Source organism: Sceloporus occidentalis, unplaced genomic scaffold (assembly GCF_023333645.1).
Source record: "Sceloporus occidentalis isolate IW3139 unplaced genomic scaffold, rSceOcc1.0.p SCAF_21, whole genome shotgun sequence".
NCBI lineage: Eukaryota > Metazoa > Chordata > Lepidosauria > Squamata > Phrynosomatidae > Sceloporus > Sceloporus occidentalis.
The window spans coordinates 2258695-2278667 of NW_028317001.1; the positions used below are offsets into that span (position 1 = coordinate 2258695).

Consider the following 19973-nt stretch of genomic DNA (forward strand, 5'->3'; position numbering starts at 1 on the left):
GTCATTCACCCTTCCTCACGTCACCCCAGCTCTTTCTACGCACGCGCAGTCTCTTTTCGCTTCATTTCTACGCATGCGCAGTCGGCCACCATTTAGTAACGCTTTTGTGCGCCTGCGCGGCTCTCCGCTTTTTGTTAAAGGCCCTCCACTCCGAAGAAGTAATCCAGTTTGACATCGCTTTAACTGTCATGGCACGCCCCATTTCCTCTCTTCTCCTGCGCAGACTCCCCAGAAAAACGCGCGCCCGCTCTAAAAGGGAAAGCTGCCCTGACTGGATTGGGACAAGGATTGAATATGCCATTGAATGCAGCGGAAAGGGGGCGTTGTTGGCCTATATGCTCTCGGGCGCCATCTTGCGGCCACATTCGGGCACATCCCTCTATTATTTATCCAAGAGAGTGCCTTCCATTGGAGTCCTTATGGAGCGCCCTCTGGTGGCGGAAGGGGAGGTTGCAGGCCTATGGGCTCCAAGAGACCCATTCCTGGCTCTCTCTCTCGGGCGCCCCCCTGTGGCTGCATTTGGGCACATCTCCCTATCCTTTGGGTTCCAAGGGTCTCATTCCTGGCTCTCTCTCGGGCGCCCTCCTGTGGCTGCATTTGGGCGTATCTCCCCATCCAACTAATTTCTTCAATTGGAGTCCCTATGGAGCGCCCCCTGGTGGCGGAAATGGGGCGCTGCTGGCCTTTAGGCTCCAAGGGCCTCATTTCTGCTCTCTCTCACGCGCCCTCCTGTGGCTGCATTGGGCATATCTCCCTATCCAACTAATTCCTCCCATTAGCTTCCCTATGGAGCGCCCTCTGGTGGCGGAAAGGAGGCATTCCCTCCTGTCTCTCCCCAAAACATCGAAAGGCTTGATTCCTTGCTCTCGGGCGCCCTCCTGTGTCTGCACTCGGGCATACCTCCCTTTCCTATTAATTCCTCTTCCCTATGGAGCGCCCTCTGGAGGCGGCAAGGGGGCACTGTTGCCTCTCAAAGCCACCAAAGCGCCTCCTGCTGCCTGGCTCTCGGGAGCCCTCCTGTGGCTGTATTCGGGCATACCTCCCTTTCCTATTAATTCCCCCATTGGCTTCCCTATGGAGCGCCCTCTGCCGGCCGAATGGGGGCCTTCCCTCCTGTCGGCCTTCGCAGCGCCTGGTTCTTGGCTCTCGGGCGCCCTCTTGTGGCTCCCTTGGCCCTCTTTTGCCCCTTGACTTTTGTTGCCCCCAAATGACTAAGTGAATCCCTTTGATGGAGATATTGTTTTATTCTCTTAAATTATCATTTATGAATTTATATTATATATTTAAATGTACTATATTTATAATTATATAAATAGAAATATATGTATTTATATATTGATATAAGAATATCTATCTATCTATCTATATGTCACGGATTCCCTGTGATTGGGCGGGATACAAATTATTATTATTATTATTATTATTATTATATATCATATAAATTATATATATTATATATATAATATAATAAATAAATGCAAATGTATTATATTATAAATACAATTTATACATTTATGGTTATAATATTTATAGTTATACATATTTTTAAATATATACATATGAATATATTTATATAATTATATAATAAATAGAATATATTTATTCATTATGTTTATATTATAATTATATAATATATACATTTATAGTTGTAATATTTATAGTTATACATATTTATATATTTATAAAATTATATAATAAATATAATATATATATCATTTTTAATTATAATTAAACAATATAATACATTTATAGTAATATTTAGTTATTCATGTTTATATATTTATAAAATCATATTATAAATATAATATATTTATTCATTATATTTTAATTATAATTATATAATATAATACATTTATAGTTGTAATATTTCTAGTTATACATATTTATACATTTATAAAATCATATTATAAATATAATATATTTATTCATTATATTTTAATTATAATTATATAATATAATACATTTATAGTTGTAATATTTATAGTTATACATATTTATATATTTATAAAATCATATTATAAATATAATATATTTATACATTATATTTATACTATAATTATATAAATATATTCGTATATATTCAAATATATTCACTATAAATATCATAACCATAAATGTGGGCTCCGCTCTGGGCCCCACAACAAACTCCAACTCCCAGAATTCCATAGCCTTTAGCCGGATAGAGTTAAAGTGGTGCCAAACTGGGCTATTTCTCCAGTGTGGATGCAGCCTGGGTTTTGTAGCTTTGCAAGGGTTGCATGCATCCAGACTGTAGACATAATGCAATTTGGTACAGCGTTAACTGCTGTGACTCCATCCGACAGAATCTGGGATTTGTAGTTTAGTGAGGCACCAGCAGAAGGCCAAGGACCTTGTATAAAACTACATGTGTGCATGCATAGATGTGTGCGTATGTGTGACCCTATGCATGCATTTATAATGACACACACATATATATGTGTGTGTTCATATCTATTTGTATCTATTGTTCTTTGTCCCACTGAGACACAACAAAGCGTGATGGGAAACCTGGCATTTGCCATGCTGACCTTTTTATTTCCTGACCTACAGGTCCCAGAATTCCATCCGGCAGAAGGGGATTCTGGGAGATGTAGTCCGGAGGGCCCAGTTTCTCCCTAGTGCCTTCTGGCCCCTTCCCACTCTTACAAAGAGACAACCAAAGACAACCGAATCTTCTAAAACACTGGTTTATTCATGAAACGATCCAAAAGGCCAGGCCTTGCCCTCGCCCCCCCATCTGCCCCCCCTTAAATGGGCCAAACGCTTCAGCATTTTAATCCCTTTGAAAACGCTATTGTACACTCTACAGGTAAAAAGGCCCCCCTCGAGCCCCCTCCCCAAAGTCCCAGCGAAGCGGCCGCTTCTCATAGAGAAGGGAGTCTGGCTCATCCCCAAAAGGGCCGGCGGAGGGGGCTCCTTGCCCGAAAACGGCCCCGCAATGCCTTTGCCCTTTGCAAAAGCCGCGTTCGGACTCCGTCTGCTCAGCTTCCCAGTCGGATTGGGCAAAAGCAAACCGCCGCAGCTTGTTCCGAATTCGTAACTTTACTGTCTTGAACCCGAGGCGAAATGTTGGAGGAAGGTACAGCTTCAGGTAGAGGGAAAGGCAGGGCTATGTATTGACCGGATTGGGCTTCTCATCCAGTCCTTGTGACGCTGGCACATCCATCTTTTGACTCAACAGAAGCCAAGTAGGCTAGGTCAGAGGTCCCCTCTCCCATCATCCCCCCAAAAGGAGGAACTATGGGACCTCGGTTTAGCCGACTCCGAAAAGGGACCTATGGCCTGGGTGCCTCTGTTGAATGAGAAGCTGTGGGCAAATGCGCTTGGGCCTGGGGCCAAAAGGCTCAATGAGAGCCACCAAGGACCATATAGAACACCTCAGGGACTGAGGCCAAGGAGGGTTATGGAGGGGGCTTTGGCCAGGAAAAGGAGGAGAGAAAGTGGGGAGGCAGGCGGCAGGCAAGCTGGGAAGGAGTCCTGGGATTTCTCCGGTCGGCTGAGGTCTCGTCTTGGGTCCGGGAGGTATGTACAAGTCCTGTTTGCCCCCAGTGTCCAGCCATTGGTCAGTCCATTGGTCAGTCTTTCAGGAAAGGAATGTGATGGTTTGGGGGAAGGGGGTCCTGCCCCTCCGGTTCCCCGCTTGGCTTCGAGGGCGAATCCTGCCCTAAATGGAGACTTCATACTCCCGCATGTCCTGCAGAGAAAAAAGCCTGCAGAGGGTTGGGCACCTGGGGTTTCGGCAGGCGGAGGACCCGCTCCCACCGCCCCCCTCTCAAAATGGCTCCCGGGGGTGTTGACAAACCCCGAACCCGGCTGCGTTGGCCCACCACTCCCATCGTCCCCAATAAGCGGCTGCTCCCCTGTGGTCCACAAGGGCCAGCCAGCCCAACCCCATTCTGCCATGCAGGAACTCTCAGGATGGTGTCCCTGCCCCGTCCCACTTTCTCAGCTGCTACAAACTGACCTGGAAGAGCAAAAGCCATTGCCATTCAGTTCAGCGACGCGGAGAGGAGAAAGCAAAGAGCCTTGCCCATCCCAGGATGGGATCGGGCAAAAGCAAACAGCAGCAGCCTCGCCCAGTGTCTCCGTTCTTCTAAGGGACTTTTGCAAGCCCCTGGAACTGGACTTTCTATTTATTCTATGGTCTAATCCATTAAAAGAGGGACTTGGGACTTACTCCGGTCTCGTAGGTCGGGTTGTCGAAGGCCGAGTCGACCGCAATGTGGTCATAAGGGGGTGAGGCCGACCTGGGCAACGGCAGCGAAGTCTTCCCTTGATGCCTAGGAAGATGGGAAGGAGAAAGAAAGAGATGCTCAAGGCTGGAAGGGAGCAAAGGACCATGGACACAAGGACCCCTCTTTCCTTTCCAGGCCTCCATTACGGCCGACCTATGTTTGGGACTCACCTGGAGATGAAGAGGTACACAGCCCCCAGAAGAAGCCCCACGGCGGCCACTGGAAGGAAGATGGCAAAGGCCACGTTGGTGCCTTGCAAGGGGTCCCCGGCTGTTGCCACTTTTGCCACGGCTTGCGGGGAGAGAGGGAGAAGAGAGCGCATGAACAAGATGCCCGACACGGGACCACCTTTTGCGTCTTTCCCAAAATGGGACTCTGTTCTCTAGCAAGGGTTTCAGAGCAACTCTCAAGCTTGGGAATGTGTCTGGCATCCCAGAATCTCCAGCTCTGATGGCTGTGGATGTGCGTTTCGTTGTCATTATTTTTATATCCTATCACGTCATATCATTTATTTACTTCATTTCAGATGCCGCCTTTGTCCCAAAATGGGGATCAAGGCGGCTCCCAAAAACAGATTACAAATCTTACCATCCAGGTTGCGGTTGGTGTAAAACTCGTCGTAGGAAGCTGCAAAAGAAGCAAGAGTTGAAGAATGAGACTCAGTCCAATGGCATGTGAACCTGTCCTTTGGAAACCTGGGTATCCCACCGCTGATCCCATTTGTCTTTAAGCCAAGATAGAGAAAGCCCTTGCTTGCCCTGGGTTCCCTCCATCTTCCCCCCAAATACATAGAAATCCCATCTCGAACCCCATTTTCAACCAAGGCGCTCACTGGCTTTGCAGATGGGAGGAGAGCCGCTCCATTGCGAGGGGTGCCCAGGGACGCATCGCAGGCTGGCGTCGCCCAGCAGCATGTAGCCCTTGGCACAGGAGAACCGCACCGTGGCCCCGGCCTGGTAGATCCGTTTTTCGGGGTTCTGGCTCCCATGATCGGGGTTTCCCGGATTGTGGCAAGGCTCATAGACCTCGGCTGAAAGAAGGAGAAGGATCAGCATCAAGTCAACGTCTCTCTTTTCGCTTGGCTTTTATTACACATCCATGAGGCCTCCTTGAGATGCCATGTCCCAGAGCCGAGTGGCATTAAACACATTTAGCACAATCCTATGGTCAAGCCATTTGATGTTCTAAAAGCGGCTGAAGATGTGGGAGGCCGAGGATTAATAGGGTCTGTCTCTGCAAAACCAGGACCGTTGGAGGGTACAAACCCCATCCTCTGGCCATGTTACATTAGACATACTATCCCTGATGGCTTACGGATGCATTTGGGCAGACGGTCGCTCCATTTAGGACCCCCAGCTTGCCGGTCATGGCAGAGAATTTCGGCGCTCCCCGCCAAGACGTATCCCTTGTTGCAGACGAACCGGACCGTGGAGCCCACCGAGAACTTGTCGGCCGATACGACGCGCCGGCTATGGTCTACGTCTCCCGGATCCCTGCAAGCGGTCACTGGGATGAAGAGAAAGGAAAGGGAACCGGACAGTCAGGGAGAAAGATCTATGGTGGAAGCAGAGGCTGGAAAAGTTACTTTTTTGGAACATCATGTTTCGGATAAACGGACATTTGCACTAGACAGATATGTCTAGATTTGGACTATACAGAGATTCAGACTAGAATGGGTTTTTTTTAATTGCTCATCCAAAGTTTGGGGAAAGGCAGACTGCAACTCTCAAAATTCCCAAGCCAACATCATCATCATCATCATCATCATCATCATCATCATCATCATCATCATCACATATCTACATTTGGACTATAAATAGAGTCGGATTTTAAATTAGATGTGAGTTCTTATTAGGCCTGAGTTATTTGTCCCTTATCTCCCCTTGAGCTATGGATGCTTACCTGGAAGTAAACCCCATTGAATTCAGTGGGGTTTACCTTTGAAGATAGGATCGCAAACACCGATAAAGAATACTCTAGCAGCCAGAGCAGGCCTTGCATTGAGCAGCAGGGGGCGCTCTTGACACAGCCAACATGTAACATGGCAAATTCAGATTTTTTGGCTGTACGAACTCATTCAGAACTTGGACTAGGACTTTGGAGACCAGGGTTCAAATCCCCATTGGGCCATGTAAACCCACTGGGCAACCTTGGGCAAAAGTCACACTCTCTCAGCCTCAGAGGGAAGCAAAGGCAACAAACCTTGCCAAGGAAACTCTGTGATAAGTCATAACTTTAAGCCACACAACGACAACGACTTCGAGCCCCAGTCAAGAGAGCCCAAATACTCAAAACATATGTCGAAAAGGCAGTGGTTTTTATTGTAGCCCAGTTTACGTCATCCCCAAATCCCGCTCACCTCTTTGGCAGGACGGCAGGTCTCCGCTCCACATCAGGTCCCAGTGGCACATCAGCAATTCGGTGCCCACCAACTCATAGCCGGGGTAGCAGTGGTACGTGACCACCGTGCCGTGGATCAGCTCCGGGTGGGATGTGGTTTTCCAGCCGTTGGGGATTTCGGGCAGCTCCGGACAAGTGTCATTGCGGGGGACCTCTGTGGGGGAAAGAGGCATGGCGCTTTGAGTGTTGGACTGAGACTTTAGAGACCAGGGTAAGAGTGTCGTGTAACTTTAATTATACCCCATCTTTCCCTAGATGCTGGATCTTCACGCTGGGCTTACCGGCAAAATGGATGATAAAACCGTGCTGGTAACCGAGTCCACTGCTTCCGGGGTCGGACTGGAACTGGATGGTGACGTCCGCCATGGAGGTGTACAGCTTGAACCGCCGGTGGGGACCCGAATATTGGCCCAGGATGTGCGCCGTCAGGTCATCCCCGTCGTAGAAAGTCAACACGTCGCCCTTGCCAAGTCGCAACCTGAAACGAAAATGGGAAGCGATTGTAGTCCTTCTCCAAAAAGTTCTAGCTCTAGGCCCCTCTCTATGAAAAATGTTTTGTACCTCTTTTAACTAGGGGTGCATCTACACTGTAGAAATAGGGCAGCTTGACACCACTTTAAGTGCTGCAGCTCCCTCCCTGAGATTTGTAGTTTTGCAAGGGTGTCCGATTATCCCAGTATTGTATAGGATGCATTACAAGAGGCACATTGTACGGTCACCAGGAGACCAGAGTTCGATTCCCCGCTCAGCCATGAAACCCACTGAAACCTTGGGCAAGCCACTCTCTCTCAGCCTAAGGGGAAAGCCATGGCAAGCCTCCTCTGAATAAATCCTGTTAAGAAAATTCCAGGATAGGGTCGCCTTAAGTCAGAAATGACTCTTAGGCACACAACAACCACCACAACAAGGCAAGGCTCCATGGTCAGCCTGTGGCACAAGCGGAGGGTGGGAATTGTCCACAGCAGGGGTCCCCAAACTTTGCTCCTCCAGAAGTTTTGGACCGCAGTCCCCAGAATCCCTGACCAGGGCAGCTTCTGCACCACTCACACTTGGATGTCCAGCATGATGCGCTTGTCTTCCTCCACATGAAGCCCCCAGATGCAGTCTTGACCTTTTCCATATGGTTCTGGCCAGTTCGGTGACAAAACCACGCCAGCCGCGTCCGTGATCTCTCCACTGCACACCGCTGTCGGGGATGGAAGGGTTGCGTTTAAGTTACTTTGCTACAAGCCTCTGGCCTGCAGTATAAAAGTAATGATACTCTACAGCGTGAATGCCCACATGCTCTTTTTGCCCTCCCCATGCCCACCTCGGCAGGCCGGCTCCGTCTCGTTCCACTGGGGGTTGGTGGGGTCCACGCATTCGATGATCATGGAGCCCTGCTCCAAGGTGTAGCCAGCCTCGCAGGCAAACTCCACAGTGGTGCCCACAGCGTAGGTTGCGTCGCTGGTGGTGAAGTTCCCATACTTGACGAACGGCTCGTAGCAGTGCCCGGGTTCGAAGGCTGCACAGGCAAAAGAGGGTAAGTGGGACCCACTAGTGTGGCAACTATGTTGTAATTTGGGGTGGCAAAACAGTGGGTATATATGCAGAACATGGTAGCATATACTGGGCATAGGGTTGCCCATTCAGGATCCTCCCGTGCCCTGAACTTTCCAGGTCCAAACGTAGGGACAGGGTGACCAGATGCCCTCACCGCAAAGGAGGACAAGCACTGCAAAATGTAGGGCATCTTGCAGGGTATGAGTTCAGCCCCCAAAACTAGAATTTGCCCCTTGGAGAGGACCCACAAAAACTGGCCCTGAGATCAAGCAACCCTAAGAATATGGGATCGATGGAGAGATCCTCAATCATGTAAAATGGGGTTCTTCCCCACAAGTACCCCATCTTAGCCACTCACCCTCATAGCGCAATGCCATGCCTGCAGCCATGCCGCTGCTATCTGTGGTCAACTCGATAAAAAACCCGCGTGCACTGCTGATCAGGCCCTCGATGGGCAAGTATTCGACCTCGTAGGAGTCATACACTGGCGGAGATTCAATATTGTTCCCATTCCGGATTATTAACCTGCAAAGAAGAAACAAAGGTTGTCCAAGTCAAGCTTGTAAAATTGCATTTTCAGTGGATCTTGGGGAGGAAAAAAAACCCTTTTGGATGACAACTCCTAGCATACCTCCTCAGTGGGGGATTCTGGGGATTGCAGTCCCAAAGCGTTAACTTTCTCCGTTTCTGGATTAAAACTGTCCTTCTGGTGGCATTTTTGTGCGCCAGGCCTTTTCTGATGCCAGAGGTTGGCTCCTTAATGCTTGGTGGTGCTGGATTTGAAGGTTTAAGGGTCTGTACTTATTTGTATTGTTTTAATATTTTTATATGTGCTGTTTTTAAGCACATAATAACAATTATTATTATTATTGGTATTGTTGTTGTTGTTCTCAGCTATGGGCCAGAATAATCTCAGCCAAATGGCACATGGATTGGGGTGGATTGGGAATACTAGTGATTAAGGTCAAATGTAGAGCACTAAGCCGGTGGTTGTGCTTTCACGGTCATGCGACATTGGTGCGAGAAGGCAGGCAAGGTGTGCTAAAATGTTTCCCCAACATTGTGCACTTCCTTTGTGATCAATGCACCTTTTTCTGTCTTGCTTCTACTACCTGCATCTGTGCAGTTACTCCGGCGTAATGTGCCAATGAGATTCTGGCCATGGTACATGCGTCGGCCTGAAAAACGCATGCCAAGAAGTTGAAGAGCCGACATCGCAGCATGGATCTCTTTGTTTGCACACTCGCCCTGAGAGTTCATGGCTCGGAGGATTCTCGTAATCGCGGCGGCTTTTAAGACTCCGTTGTGCAAACATGTTGGGAACGTACTCTGGCCTAAGAAAAGCCTCCGAAATTCATGGGGTCGCCATAAGTCAACAGGCGACTTGAAGGTGCATGGACATGCATTTGATTTGCCATCCAAGGCTGAAAGATGTGGACGGCAAAGATAGCATATTTTCTTACCCTTTATGGCATAAAAATGCAAAATAAGGGAAAGGCAGAAGTTTCAGCCTAAGTTGCTCCTACAATTTAACTCTTTCAGCTATTAAGGTTTGGCCATCATGCCAAAGTGGACTCTGAAACCCATCCTCCTGGTAGAAAAGGCCCAGCTCACGACCATCTTTCCCCGTCCAAGGACTCACCGGTCATCATCCTCGGCCAAGGAGACCTTTTCAAAATGGAGGTGCAGTCGTTGTCCGAAGGGCGCCTCGAGAAGCCAATGGCAGGTCAGGTTGTTGCTGTAGTTGGCGGGGAACCCTGGAGACACAATCCGTCCCGTCGTGGCATTTCGGATCACCCCGCCGCAAGCCGCTGCAAAGGGAAATGGAGTGGTCAGTGGGGCGTGTGTTTGAATTACGACAGGGACCCCCCAAAAACCCTCTCCTCCATACCAAGGAGGACATGTGGCGATGGCACTGAATCCATTCTGGGTTTAAATCTGAATTAATACAGGGATGGCCAACAATATACTGCCCTAATAGTATAGAAAGTGCTGTCCAGATCTTCGGACAATGGCATTAAAATTTGGATTGAAACCCAATGCTGAATCTGCTCTGGGTTTAAGTCGGACTTAAGGTACCTTCCAGGGATGGCCAATGATATACTGCCTAAAATAGGATAAATATAGTATAGCACTAGCACTTTTGACAGTGACATTAAAGTTTGGACTAAGACTTGGACAACGGAATTAAAATTTGGACTTAAACTTAGTGCTGAATCCACTCCTGGGTTTCAGTATGAACTTTAAAGTCGCCATGCAGGGATGCCCAAATAGATCTGGTACCCAGTTAAAATTCAGAGCAGATGCACCCTCTTGACCCCTGGTGACGACTCACCCACGCAGCTTGGCTCCTTGGCACTCCAAAAGGGGTGTGTGGCATTGAGGCAAGTCAGGCAATGCTGACCGACCAGTTGGTAGCCGGTGGCACAAGAGAAGCAGGCATGGCCGCCGGGGTGGACGCTGGTGACCGAAATATCTCCGTAGGCCGGCCGGTTGGGGAAGACGCAGTTCAACAGGTAGGCTGGAAGGCAGAGATCAATAACCTGAGCATTTGGATTAACGGATCAAGGGGCTCTACCCACTGAGCGACCTGCCCCTTCCGTAAAAATTAAAGTGATGCCATTCTGCTGGGGTGGCAAGTGGAGTGAGGGAATCCTGGTTGCGGGTGTCTTGTTGTTGAGGAAGGAAAGGCGACGCAGGCGGGCAGAAGATGCACACAGAGGAGGCCCCCCCATGCTCCTTGCAAATTCCCTTAATTGCTGGGACCAATTATCTCCCCATTAAGCAGTCTCTTCGGTGGGTGCCCGCTTTAACCTGGCAGCTTCGGCGATTAGCTCCATCAGCGATTAGCAAGCTCCCAATTAGCTAATTGTGCTGCAGCTGTCGTATGTACCTCAGTGCATGTTGTGCGAGTGTGGTGGAATCCTGATGGTGCGCGTCAGGGGCATGGGCAATGTGGCATGGGGGCATGGGTTGCTTTGGCACCCAACAACGGAGCGTTTGGCCATGCCAGTTGGTGGCTGCCATGTAGTGGGAACGGTGAATCTATTCTTGGTTTTAGTCTGAACTTTCAAAGCGCAGCAGTGGCCATTTTATTGGGGCAGTGACTCCGATTCCAGGGTGGAGGGTGCCAATAGCAGGGGGGTGAATCAGCTCCAGGTTTTAGTCTGAACCTCCAAGGCCTTACCAGCGTAGCATGGAATTCCACCTGGATTTTAGTCTGAGCGTCAAGTGGGTGGATGCTTGCCAGGTTGGTGAATGGGGGATCATTTAAAGTTGGGCATTTTGGCCCCCACTTTGCCCACCTCTCCCCAAAGGGGAGACACAGGTGAAGCTCAGAAGGGGTGCAAGTCCTTTATTTATCACTAGAAGGAGACATATGGCCGCCGTGCCTCTCACCTTCAAAGCGGAAGTTGAAGGTTCCCGGATTGGCGGGTGACGGACTCTGGAACCGCACCACCACCTGGTTTGTCGGGCCGCGGATGACTTGCCCGCGCATCAGGAAGGACTCATTGGCCAGAGCAATGGGTTCCAGGCCTCCAAGTGTCTCTACAGCGATCGTCTCGCCTTCTGCCAGGCTGATGTTCTGGACCTGTGGTGGGCAGAGAGAAGAGACACATGAAGGGACGTCCTGGTGGTGACCATGGCTGCTTTGCTGTTGTTGACCATAGAATCTTAGAGATGGATGGGACCTCCAAGGGCCATCTGGACAAACTCTGTGCCATGCAGGAACCCAAGCACTCCTGAAGACAACCGAAGGAGGAGAGTCCACCATCCTCCAAGGAAGTCTATTCCACCATCAAATGGTTCTTGCAGTTCTGGACACAGGATTATTCCAGGCGAGGACTGACCAAAGCCAAATCAAATGAAATGACTGCTTCCCTCAGTCTGGACACTGTTATTCTGCACATGCTCGGAGGCCCTGTGTGCCCAGCTTACATCGGCTCCATAACCCCATCAGCTTCCAAGTCTGTTTCTGATCTGGGTTTCCTTTGTGCCAGCCCTTGCCTGGGTCTCGAGGACCATAATTCATCTTGATGAACGAGCCGGTGTTGCTGTCGCTCATTAAGGCGGTGATTGTATATTAATTACGGTAATTAAACGGGCTCGGCTTGGTGATGAACGGCGCAAGGCAGCCACCGCCTTGCACTCATTACGCCCAAAGGTGCCAGAGATGTATGGGCGGGAGGGTTGGGGGCTTTCAAAAGTGCGCAGAGAGTTAGGAGCCGAGGTGCAACAGATGGGGAGGACCGTCTGGCGGGGGAGGCCTCTCGCCATGGGCCTGTGAGGGCCTGGCATGATTTATGGGATTGGATCATGGGCACGAGGAGAGAGCCGTGTGGCATGCGTCTCCTATTCTACAATTACAGGAAAATACCATTGTGGGTGAGGGGGTGCAAGGAGTGTGGACCGTGCCAGGTGTGTTCCCAAAATGTCTGCCTTTCGGCAGACTGTGTTTTAGTCTGGAGAATTCTTTAGGTCCAAAAAGGTCCCATTTTCCAAGCTCTGGAGCCCAACTATCCTTGGAAGGCAATTTGGAGGGAGACCGTTCCCATTGCTAACCCGGCACGTCCTTCTCCTGCCTGCGCATGCAAGGCCTTCTTCCGCAGGGCCTAATGAAGCCCCGGGGGGATGGAGAGTGCATGGGGCGGGGAGGCAGAGAGGAATGAGGGGGGGAGGATGGGACGCACGCAAGGATTGCTGAAATGTCGGCCAAATGCCACGGGTATCGATTTGACATTTGCTTCGGTGTGTCTTTCGGAGCAGCTATGCCTGGCTGCATCCCTGAAACGAGACATCTGTATTTGTAACTTTTCATTAACATGCAGCCCGGCCGCCTCCGAAGCCAACGGCGGCAGAGAAGCCCGGGGTAATGCCAGTTGTGGGTTTGTGTATGCGTGTCGTGTGCATTTCTTCCCCAATCTTCCTCTTTCATATCCTCCACCTCATTCATAAGAGAACTGTACCCCAGTGGCATTACTAGGGCTGGTGCCAGTCCCAGACTGACAACAGAGGGGCCCTGGCTGGTGGAAGGGGGTCTTGGGACGTGACTGACCCTCCTCTGAAGTGACCCCTGGGGCCATCCTCATTCCCTGCATGCCCTAGAGACACACCACTGAGTCTTCACCCTCCTCTGGGGTCCCAACCCAGTCCTGTCCACACCCTTTGCACCCCACAGTGATGCTCAACTGGACATCCAACTCCCTCTGAGGCCTCACCAAGTGGCATCTACACATCCCCAACTCCCCTAGTGATGCCCCTGCCAAGCCACGCTGTTAATGGAGAAAGTGAAGCAAAAATCCAATTATTATCCCTAAAAAGAGTAGAGCTTTTTGATCAACAAAATTATTTGTTGTCATTTGTGTGTCTTTGAGTGATTTCTGACTTCTGGCAATCCTGTCGCAGGGTTTCCTTAGCAAGATCTGCCTTTGTTGTTGCGTGCTTTCAAGTCAGTTCCGACTTCTGGTGACCCTGCTGTGGGGAGACCACATCACTAGGTTTGCTGCCAGCACAGAGCTGTTCCGCCCCAATCTTTCATGTCTCCAGGAACACCCAGAAATGTTGCCCTTGAAGTTTCCAACCCGATTCCTTCCCCCACCAAACAAAACCAAAACCACAACCCTTTGAGGATATTGGGGCACGAAGGCTGGACACCTACCCGGATCTCCACCCCGTAACCAGGGTAGACAGTGATGGTGTAAGTGCACTCCAGGGTCCCTCCTTCGTATGGGATGCCGGATGGCAGCGGAGACGCCAGCGACCCCTTCGGCCCGGTGAGGTTCCAGCTGCAAGGACCTGGGGAGAAAAAGAGTGGGGTTCTTAGCCAGCCAGGTGCACCCATTTCCCCAAAATATACCATTTGATCCCTTTCCTCCCTAGTCTCAACGAAGACAGGTATGGCTCCTTTCCCAGGTTGCTCCATTCCATCTCCCCTCCTTTATCTCCTCTAATCTCAGCTGGACAGCTACTCCCCATTTTCTTCTTCCTCCCCTTCCAATCCTTGCAGTGTCAGGACTCATCTTCCCCTCTGCTTTGCATCCAAGTAGGCAAGATTAAATGTTCCTTACTCTGCTTTCTGCTTTCAATTCCAAATAGGAAAATATGTTTGTGTGTATGTCTGTGTGTTTGAATGACAAGCTCTTATAAAACCACAACTTAATGCACAACATCTTGGCATCACCAGGGATTTTGGCCCTGAAGCTTCAGGTGATCTTGAACCGTCAAACCCTATGGCCACCCCAATCCGTCTCTAAATGCCCTACTCTGGGGTCCAACCTCAACATTAGGAGGAACTTCCTGACAGTAAGGGCTGTTTGACAGTGGAACACACTTCCTGGGAGTGTAGTGGAGTCTCCTTCATTGGAGGTCTTCAAACAGAGGTTGGATGGCCATCTGTCGGGGATGCTTTGATTGTGATTTCCTGCATGGCAGGGGGTTGGACTGGATGGCCCCTGTGGTCTCTTCCAACTCTATGATTCTATGATTCTAACCATTTTTCGCACCTGCAGCTGGGACACTGGTGATGACGGTGGTGGTGATGATGGTCGTGGTGGTGGAGGTCGCCCTTTCCTCATCCTCATTTGTTAGGACCACACCGTTGGTGGATGCTTTTGGTTGCCCTGTTGGCATGGTTGGTGAATCCCCCAATAACGTTGCAGGGGTCCCCGTATCCGAATCCACGAGGCCTTCTCGGATGCCCAGGGTGTGCTGGATGGGTGGCTGTGTGTGTCCAAATTTGGGACTGTCTTGGTCCTGTGTTGCCCATGGCACTAGTCGCCCCATGGCCGTGGTCAGCAAGTCAGTGGTCAAAGCCGGCTTGGCCATCTCTGGGGTCCTCTCCGCATCCTGCCCTTCACTTTTCCTGACCCCTGGAGTCGTGGGGGCATCCGTCGCAGAGGCTGCGGGGCTTGTGGAGACGTCGGAGGTGGCCTGCCCATCTGGTTTGTTTGTGGGGGACGATGCGAGGTCGGCATCTGGGAGAACGGGCCCGGGTCCAGAGAGGCTAGCCACTGTTAATGGGAGCTGGGGCAGGTAGTCCTTCTTCAGGAGAGTTGCATGGAGGAAGTTCTCCAGCAAAGGGTGGTGGTTGAGGAGCTTCAAGGTGGGGGCGGTGGTGACGAAGGGGGCATCGCGCTCCAGTTCCTCTGGGGTGGGGGGCACCGTTTGCTCCACATGGTGGGCCTCAGAGCTGCCTAGTCTGTTGGGCTCCTGAGAGGAAAGACCTGGAAGAGAGGAAAGGAAAGGAGGAGAGAGACAGAGGAGAGAAGGTTTAGCAACAGCAAAGGCAACGGGAAGCAATTAAGGGCTGTACAGAGTTGGGTTTCACATTTCCGTGCCAGAAGCTTCCGTTATTTCTAAGTGCGAAAGCGAATGTCCGTTCTGATCGGTAAAGCCTGAGAGGAAAGTGGAATTTGGTTAAGGGAGAACATTTAAAATTGGTTTTGGAAACCAAAACAAAGAAGTCAGGTTCTGCACAAGGGGGATAGAAAGGCACAACGAACGAGCGCAACAATCCAGTTGGTTTCCTTGGCGAATGCGTGGGAGTCATGTACCCCGCTGCAGCTGTTCTCAGACTGCAAATCCCATCATCTACTCAGACTGCAAATCCCATCACCCTCAGTACAGGCAGTGGTGCAGAGTGCTGGGACCTGCAGTCCTGAGTCCTTAGAAGAGCTGCATAATTCCCTCCCCGAGATGCTAAAGAGTTCTCATCATGGTTGCTGCTTTGGATTCAGACTTGATAAATTCATGGTTCAGCATAGAGGTTTATTCAAAGCGTTTCTACATACATGTTAAAGTGTTCAGTCTAAAATCCACAACGGATACGTGCCCCATTTTGGGATATAAATCCCTTAAATAAAGAAATGCCTGCCTGCACACTCCTCTCAGACTTTATTTGGGATTGATAAACTCATGGTTCACCAAAGTCTCTTGACAACTCTCCAAGTTCAGTCTGAAATCCGAAACGGATACATGCCCATTTGGCCACCCCTTTCCGACTTGATTCACGCTTGATAAACTCATGGTTTGGCAAGTTGATCCATTCAAACTATTTCTACGGTGCCTGTAATGTTTGGCCTAAAAGCCGGCACGGACAACATGGGAGCCACCAGCCAGCCGCCACCGCCTCTGACTCCTAAGGAACAGCAGAGAACATTAAAATTAAAACACGTCTGTGGCTCAGCCGGCAGTTTTGCAAATAATCCGTCAGCCAACGCCGGGGTTCAATAAACAATTACGCCGTTATTTCTTGTAACGCCGTTCAATAACCATAATCAGGTAGAGCAGCTGGGCCCAAAGGCAGAAGCTACGAGAGGGAAAAGGGGAAAGGGTCAGGCGCAAAGAGGCGAGTGCGAAACTGTTTACCACAACGACAACCTCGGAGAGGTTGGTGTCAGGCCAGACTTAATGGCATCGTAGAGGAGACAAATGGCTGAAACAGACAAGGCGGGTCAGAGATGCCAGGGAGAAACCATCCGTCATGTTTGCATGCACAGCGCAAGGTTTCCTGGTGGGTGCATGGGTTATCAGATCCACAAGTCACACTGTCTCAGCCTCAGAGGAAGTCAGGAAAGCTCAGAATAAATCTGTCCGTGAAAACTATAGGAGAAGGTTGCCATAAGCTGGAGTCGACTTTAGCAACTTAGCTTACAAAAACTGCATCTGTCAGGGAACCGCATGTGCAAAACTAAACCCCTCTATGCATTCAGGCAATGCGCCTCCACAGTGCGCTGCACAGAGATGGGGGGAAAAATGCCTAGGAAAAAAAATGTGCATGTTTGCGAGAGATAGTACAAGAACGAGTCTATTAAGGAAAGAGGGACAGAAATGGAAATGTTCGGCAAAGATGCCCTGGAAAAATACATATATTAGGAGAATAGGCATAACAAATGGAGACCGTAGGGAACGCGCGGAAATTAAAGGCGAGGGTGTTTTTAAACAAATAAATCACAGAACAATGCAGAAAACGAGGGAACAGACCTAGGGCTGAACTGATGCGGAACTGATGCAGATTAGATACAGATTTGTCTGGACGCGCAGAAGAAATCAGACGCCGGAGGGGACTTTGGTGTGCGTTCGTGTGTCTGTGAACTGTGCAAATGTTGGGAATCCCACCAAGGCCATAAACAAGGTTCAATGGGTTGTTAACACACACACACACACATAACACAACGGCATTTAATTAATGCCAATGCGCCAACCACCTGGAGAAAATTGTGGACATCTGGCAGGAAGGCGAAACCCAGCTGGCTTGGTTACGATAAGTCTGCGAGAGTGGGTCCGATTGCACATACATCCATCTTGCACAAAGTGCAAGGCGTGAGGTTTTTCTATCCGTTCTGGGTTGCAGTCCAAATTTGAAAGGGGACAGACCCTGTGAAATGGAGGGTATGAAATTTGGGGAGATACCATTTGGAGGGGTAATGTCTTCGTTCCCCCGCCTCTAGCTATACCTAGGTCAATTCAGGCTGCATCCGCACTGCAGAAATAATCCAGTTTGACACCGCTTTAACTGCTGTGGCTCTGTGCTATGGGATCCTGGGATTTGTAGTTTGTGGCGGCACCAGAGCTCTCTGAAAGACAAGGCCTACATGTCTCACCAAACTGCAATGTCCAAAAATACACACCGTTGAGGGTGGCTTTAAAAGGTCAAAACGGAGAACCCGACAATCGCTTTGAAGGAATTGCTCTCCAGAAGCCAGGCGGCGAATGAGTTTTCTCTCCTTTTGGGTGACGGAAAGAACCGGAAAAGGTCGCCCAATTAAAGTGATTGGTGGGTGAGCGTCTCAGGATGGGAAGCAAAAAAGGCAGGGGCTGGTGCCATGAGTGTGGCACCGATGGGCGCAACATGGGTTTGGCACGTGGCTCAGATGACAAGGAAGGAAGGAAGGAAGGAAGGAAGGAAGGAAGGAAGGAAGGTGAAAGAAATGAAGGGAGGGAGGTTGGTTGGTTTGAAAAGTCTGACTGAGAGACCGTTTGTGGGTGCAGTTGTCAAACAGAACCTCCCCATTCAAGAGAATGTTACCCAGAGTGGACTGCCACCACCATCCTCCCCAACCAGCATGATGGATGATGTAGTCCAACCCTTCTACAGGTAGAAAGAGGGGAAGGAGGGATGTCGCATTGGAACAAACGGCAAAAGGTCATGGCGTGTCCCATGTTCCTGGATGCACACAGCTTCCTTTCGTCCAGGCGCATGGTTGTTGTGGTTCTTAACCCCCCGTCCCATTGCGGCGCTCCCTGGTGGCCCTGCTCCCATTACGGCGACACGACTGTAATTCCAAAACATTGTATTTGATCTGTCATCCGTCATTTGTCATCTCTTCCGACCAATGCTCGGGGGAGCGCATGGAGACGCCGTGCGACAAGTGTCGGCGGGTGAGTAACTGTTCAATTCAAGGAGAGTCGCTCAACATGCAAGGTCAAACGTTTCCCGGAGAAGCGCAACATGAATATTAATCCATCCCTAGGCTTGGGAGAGCAACGCCGGAGGGGGGAAAGGCGGGGAGGCACATATGCAGCAGTGCGCAGCGGTGCAACGCACAACCTCTTTCCCAATCCATGGATGGGCATTGCCCTTTGTGGGTCATCCCTATGTCGCCAAGCCCCATGATAAGTTGGCCTTAGAGTTGCCATAAGTCAGAAATGACTTGAAGGCACCCAACAACAAAACGTCATACATGGGTTTCTAAACCAAGTAACGCCAAAGGAAAGTCCGGCACTAATTATTAGTCGTGTAACTTTAGGCAAATGTTCCATGCAATATTATTCAGAGCCATGAGGACTAGAAACTTGGGGATAAAATGTCTGCATTTCTATGGCAAAAGCTCCTCCGTTTGTCCAACGTCTCCGTTTTATGGATGGAACGGAGCCTTCCAAATAAGAAGGAACATAAATCTTTCTCCACTTCAACCGGGAAAGATAAATACTCGACTCGGCGGATAAAGAGGCCGACCCAAAGCAAGGAAACAGACGGTGATGAAACCTCTCCGTATTTTTAGAACAAGCCTCCTGGAGATCTCTTTAAAAATCCTTGGTTCATCAATTTGTCGGGAAAGAGGCAGCTGGCCAGGTAGCTGGAAATTTACATACGTTTGCATATTTTTAAGTAGGCCCAATCAAGGCGGGTGCAGAAGAGCGGCGGGCAAAAACCTTAGCACTCCCTATGCGGAAAAAAAGAGATTTGTTTCCCTGTTTTGCTCAGCCGAAACGGTGAAATCCTAGACTATATCTTTCCCAGAACTGGAGAAGTCTCCCTGCTCCGTCCCAGTTTGAATTTTCCTATTCCTTTGGGATGGAAAAAGATGGAGTTTTTTTGGGAAGGATTGTTTTAGAAGGATCTAAGCAGCGCCGCGAAGACCCTGCCAATACTAACAAGGTGACGTGTTTAAATTCACGGTCGAAAAATCCTGGCTGATGGAGGGAACTGTCAGCTTCAGTTGTCTTGGAATCGGAGGATTAACTCATAAACCCACTTCCCCATGCAAGCGTGTGCGCAGCATCACAAAGGCCTCCGCCAGCGGTAGCTCGGCGGTCTCTTTCTCTGAGGCAACAAAACCTGTTCCCAGCCCACCTTTTGCATCTTTACAACATGATGGGTCAAGCAAGGATTCGAACCCTGGTCTCCAGGGTCATAGTCCAACACGCAAACCACCCTTGCTTCTGTCAAACCAACTAGCTTCCATGCAAGGTAGCAAAACTGATCATGGGATGAGGAGACATAACTGCCATGATCCCTTACTCCATCATAGGGCTGATGGGACTCAGAGTCCG

At 49.8% G+C, this 19973-nt stretch overlaps 1 protein-coding gene across 3 annotated transcripts in view; it reads right to left on the bottom strand.

The window, feature by feature from the left end:
* Window positions 1–2097: 2097 nt before the first annotated feature.
* Window positions 2098–19973, bottom strand: part of LOC149301389 (seizure protein 6-like) — a 75306-nt gene continuing 57430 nt past the window's right edge. Inside the window, exons 4-19 of one of the 3 annotated variants that reach the window (XM_089484153.1) lie at window positions 14702–15421; window positions 13858–13994; window positions 11598–11790; window positions 10534–10719; window positions 9841–10009; window positions 8557–8723; window positions 7966–8160; window positions 7704–7842; window positions 6938–7134; window positions 6616–6810; window positions 5571–5762; window positions 5089–5286; window positions 4845–4883; window positions 4427–4547; window positions 4199–4301; window positions 2098–3731 (exon numbers count right to left, since the gene is read on the bottom strand). In XM_089484153.1, coding sequence (XP_089340279.1) covers window positions 3699–3731; window positions 4199–4301; window positions 4427–4547; window positions 4845–4883; window positions 5089–5286; window positions 5571–5762; window positions 6616–6810; window positions 6938–7134; window positions 7704–7842; window positions 7966–8160; window positions 8557–8723; window positions 9841–10009; window positions 10534–10719; window positions 11598–11790; window positions 13858–13994; window positions 14702–15421 — 2984 coding nt within the window. In that variant the 3' untranslated portion in view covers window positions 2098–3698. The remainder of the gene's footprint in view (window positions 3732–4198; window positions 4302–4426; window positions 4548–4844; window positions 4884–5088; window positions 5287–5570; window positions 5763–6615; window positions 6811–6937; window positions 7135–7703; window positions 7843–7965; window positions 8161–8556; window positions 8724–9840; window positions 10010–10533; window positions 10720–11597; window positions 11791–13857; window positions 13995–14701; window positions 15422–19973) is intronic. The other 2 variants (XM_089484154.1, XM_089484155.1) reach the window with 2 other exon arrangements.